General features: G+C 41.7%; 1 protein-coding gene across 1 annotated transcript in view; it reads left to right on the forward strand.

Annotated features, from left to right (window-relative positions):
* Positions 1-1332: 1332 nt before the first annotated feature.
* LOC138959902 (uncharacterized) overlaps positions 1333-5000 on the forward strand; it is a gene marked incomplete at its 5' end in the record, with an annotated part of 4159 nt that continues 491 nt past the window's right edge. The window contains 3 exon segments of the mRNA XM_070331577.1: positions 1333-1645; positions 2584-2982; positions 3337-5000. The exon segment at positions 3337-5000 is cut by the window's right edge and continues 491 nt beyond it. Coding sequence (XP_070187678.1) covers positions 1441-1645; positions 2584-2982; positions 3337-3428 — 696 coding nt within the window. The 3' untranslated portion in view covers positions 3429-5000.

Genomic DNA, 5000 nt, shown 5'->3' on the forward strand with positions numbered 1-5000 from the left:
TCATAAACTGTTTAGAATACACGGCGTAGAACTCTATCGTTCAAGCTGGTTATACGGAGAAGGGTACCATGTGAACTTTGCAGAACCTGGTACCTAACTACTAAAAGAATAGAATTCATCAATGCTCACGCACTAATAGCTGCATATACGCTGGTACTGATTTTATCAATGAATTAATTTAGCAAAGAGGCAGTTATCTCCCTGCAGAAGCCACGATTATTCCCCATGGACAATGTCGAAGCAAAATTAATATGAGGCATTATATGAGCATGAACGAACATTTTTAATGTTTCAGACTTCGCATAATGTTTGAGTTTTGACAACAAATACAAATTCCTTGATAACACTTTGCAGAGGTTGTTTATGTGTGTTTGCCATTTCATTTCTTCATCAACAGTTACACCAAGTATGCGGTGTTCTTTAACTTGCTGTATTTGAGTTGTACCTAAGGACAGTTGTAATTTAAGAGGACTTAGCTGATGCTTTTGTCTTGTGGTAATAACAATGCTTTTAGTTTTTTCTGGGTGCAGTATCATCAGTTCACACAAACCCATACTTTTAAAGAGTAGTAGTGATTGTAACTATCCCTCTGCCGACGGCGCGGGTTCTGCTACACCCATAATTACCAAAGCGGCGGAACAGTGTCTGCCGTTTGTTTGAGAGACAGAGAGAGAGAGAGACAGAGAGAGAGAGAGAGAGAGAGAGAGACAGAGACAGTCAGATAGACAGATAGACGGATAAACAGATATACGGATAGACAAACAGACAGAGCAACTGACAACAGACAGACAGACAGAGAGATACGGACAGACAGACAGAGAGACAGACAGTCTCTTGGAGACAAACAGGCAGACACTGTTCCGCCGCTTTGGTAATTATGGGTGTAGCAGAACCCGCGCCGTCGGCAGAGGGATAGTTACAATCACTACTACTCTTTAAAAGTATGGGTTTGTGTGAACCCGCGCCATCGGTAGTGTTTATGTAAATTATCATAATCAATTAATTTTAATGTTTTGTCATGTACACACTAAAAATTTGCAGACAGAGAGCAAATTAGGTGTGTGAGAGATACTTAAAATTTCAAAACGATACCTTTAATGGTTCCAGAGTTACAATGATTTTAGTGTGTCTCTGGGTACAGGTGAACCCAGGAAGCACGGCAAAGGTTCAAAGTAAGTTCCATAATGTTCTTTATCCTTCCATTCGATTCCAGTGCTATCTAGCGATCTCCACAACGTTACAAACAGCGGATTTTCCCGTCCAGAACATCCTGGAAAAGGCGGTTATTTTTAGCAGCTTACGACTGAGCAGCTATTTTTAAAGCGCCGCGAGGCGATTTTTGCTAGTGAACGAATCGAGCGAAACGAGCGAGGGTGGTTGTGTCTTTCGTTGACTTCAGTGTACAATTCATTTTTACTTACAGTATTTCGCTCGTCAAAAATGTCCTTTCTCTCTTTTTTTGTGACTCTCTCTGTGACAGCTGGCAGCATTGCTGGCATTCACTCAGCATCCATCAATGGCACACAATGCCAGGACGACGAGTATTATGATCATGGAGTCAGGAATTGCGAGCCTTGTACAGACTACTGCAAGGCCCCCAACGTGCCGAGTTACGTCAAGTTGTGCGAAGAACACTGCCCCATAGGTAAGTCGTGTGAGATAATTCTCTTTTTGTCTTGTTGTTGTTGTTGTTGTTGTAATTTTTGTTGTTGTAGATTTATACATGGTCTTTGCGCGGTTTGGTTAGGCATTAATGTTTTTAGTCGGTGACAACGTTTTCGGTAAAAACTTGAGACAAGTGTGAGTTTTAACAACATCCAGCTTCTGTTCATTTAATCAGTTCGACACTGTTTTAATCACTTGACAAATAGAAGTCAGCAAAGTAAAGAACTTTCATTCATGCTTTTCTGTTTTAAACCGAGAAGGATTTGAAGCGTTTCGTCACAGGCCGCCATGTTCTTGTGTGTAACCGAGGTGTGGTTTTGAGGTCAGTCTCGTAAAATTCGGATCGTTTAGGATTCGGCGTCACTTCTGAGTTCAGAAAAATCGTTTGGAAAATTTGAACTTACGATACAGTCATTGAAGAAGTCGCTTTGATATTACCTGAAATTTGTGGAAAAAAACCGTACAAAACACGCATTTTAGAGATTGCATCAGCAGTCGGAAATAGGGCAACTAGAATGGAATGCGCCATATCACGTGATGGCAAGGTTGAAGTTGGAAGGTCGTATTACCATATTATTATGAATGGCTTGGAGGAATTATATTTGTGTGTGCGTAGAATGCGAATTTGTGAATGAATGAATGTACGGTCGTTTTCGCTGTATCTCACCACCCAAAGGTGTTTTCTTCATTTCTTCTGCCGATGATTTTAAGGCTTCTAGTGTGTCCGTTTTCATAAAGTCAAATTAGGGGTTAGTTTTGATGGTTTTATTTTTGTTTCGACACAAACACCCAACCTCCCCCCTTCTCTACTTCCGTATGCCACGCATCTCTCTCTCTCTCTCTCTCTTTAATCTACCTCGCTCTCCCTCCCCCCATACACACACACACATCTAGCCCTGGTCGTGATCTGTGTTGCAGTGTACAGACAGATGCAGGACAAGGCACAGAAGCCTGAAGTGGAGCTTGTTCCCGGAGCATCAACTTCCCAATCTTCAGACACTTCTGCAACCGACAAAGCTCTCATCGGGGGTATCATCGGGTCGGTCGCTCTCATCGCCATCATCGTCGTCGTGGTCATTGCGGCCAGGAGGGCCCTACGTAAGAGGAATGGTGCGCACGCCCAGACCGCGGTTCGCGGAACCCCTGCAGGCAACCGTTTGACGCCGACCGGTGTCCAGGAAGAAAACAACGACCAAGCGGCCAGTGAACGTCAGTCGCAGACTGAAGGTCTTCTAGGCTGGGGTTGGTGTGGCAGCCGCTGGGTTCAACAGGAAACCCCCTCGGGTCAGAGGGGAGGGCAGGAGATTGCTCTGCTAGGTGAGGAACACACTGACGAACAAGACATATTCTCTCTCTGTCTCACTCTATCCTTAAGTCTGTTCTTCAATCAGACTGTCTGTCTGTCTGTCTGTCTGTCTGTCTGTCTGTCTGTCTGTCTCTCTCTCTCTCACTCTCTCTCTCTCTCTCTCACTCTCTCTCTCTCTCTCGCTGTCGCTCTCTGGTGATATATGTACCACGGATCTGCTGTCTCGCACACCCTCCCCAACAGACCCACACGGGCCAATTTAATACAACTACAGTACAATTTGTTTTGTTTTGTAATAGTCGTTTTTCAGCTCATGATCAGTTTCAGCCCACTCATGTCAGTTCTGTATCCGTTTATTTCTGCAGGTAGCAGCCAGGGCTCGGGTATCCACGAGACCAGCCTAGCTACCCCTATCTACATACCCTCAGGCGTGATGAGCACAACAAGCCGGGTGTAACTTGGTGTGAAGTTGATCTCCGTCCACCCCCAAGGGCAGATTCTACTCTATTTGAGCCCACAATTTAATGCTGATTAAGTGGAGTCCACCGAGCAAATGTTTAATACTTTTCTGTAACAATTGTTTTTTTGTTTGTTTTTTGTTGCATTTTTTATGTGTCCACCTTAATGCTATACCATATACCAGTTTTATTGGGTTTAAAAACAAAAAATTAATGCATGTATGTGCGTTTCATGTTCTTGCTTTATAGTCTTTCTTGCATGTGAAAGCCGTTTTAAATTTTTGTGAATGAAAATTGTATTGCTTGCCCTTGTCTTGACCATGTTGTCAATTCAAATTTGTCATAGGTCCTTTGTACATTATTTTAATTTGCTCAGCAGAACCAAACCACTGCTGTCCAAAGCTTTGCCGTAACTGATTTTGATGAAGTTTTAAGGATAGTCTGGTTAAAATTGTATCATTCTATTTACTGTTGAGTTTTGACCACTGCCGTTTAGTGCTACCTTGATTGATGTTATAGTACATTTCAAGACTATTCAGACATAACTGTAATATTTACTGCTCAGTCTACACTCTGTGGGGTAAGTGTTAACATAATTTTATAAATATATATATATATATCACACTACTTATTACAAACTTTGAGAAATGGGAGTCTTATATGTTACAGTTTCTTCGTGTCTCCCTTTTCCTATTTTATGCTTTAGTGTGGGTGCTAGTTTTGCATGTTGTGTGTTTAAGTGTGCTCTCTGGAGATGTATATTGCTCAGACACATACTAGTGTCGAGTGTAGCTGCTTCGAATTCCCATATTCATCTTGACCGATCTGCATAACCCTCACTTATTCATGACGCTTCTTTGAGTGTATTTCATTTTCCAACGATTTATACTGTGCTTTAAAAAGAAAATGTTTTAACAACATTGAATTTGCTTTCTTACTTTCATAATCTAAAACTCCCAGTAAAAAAAATCTGAACCTTTTCGGCTTTAAATAGTACACAATCATTCCTGCATTTTTTGTAATTGAATAATTTCATTCATACTTTCATAATAATTATACAGATTTTAACATATTCTTGCATTTATTATTCCATAACTTCATTTTTTGTTCAGGCAAATCAAATCAACTGCTATTCTTGGATAGAGAGAGTGATGCAGATTGGTATGGCGAAACGATTGTGCAAAAAAAAAAAAGGGGGGGAAAGAACCCTGTATGGCACAACTGACTTCATACACATTCTTCCTCTGTAGATATAACCGAGGTAGAAAGGAGTTATGAAGAACTGTCAAGGCAACCGACCTCTAGCCCACATCTGTGCTATAAGTTCTCAGGCCACTCTGATTCTATAGAGTTCTTCCACACGACCATTGCTTTCCAACGTGCAATCCGTTGTGTCGTCCTCCAGACCCCCCCCCCCCCACCTTCTCCCCTCCCCCTGTAGGGTTAATAATGAATTCATGTCGATAAAGTTTTGTTCATCCCAACCCACATTTTCCATCGTTTTTATATGGCCATTCGCTTCACGATTTAAGTTGGTGTCAATTGTATTGTCCCTGTTTAACGGATGTAAA

This window comes from Littorina saxatilis, linkage group LG2, assembly GCF_037325665.1.
Source record: "Littorina saxatilis isolate snail1 linkage group LG2, US_GU_Lsax_2.0, whole genome shotgun sequence".
Lineage (NCBI taxonomy): Eukaryota > Metazoa > Mollusca > Gastropoda > Littorinimorpha > Littorinidae > Littorina > Littorina saxatilis.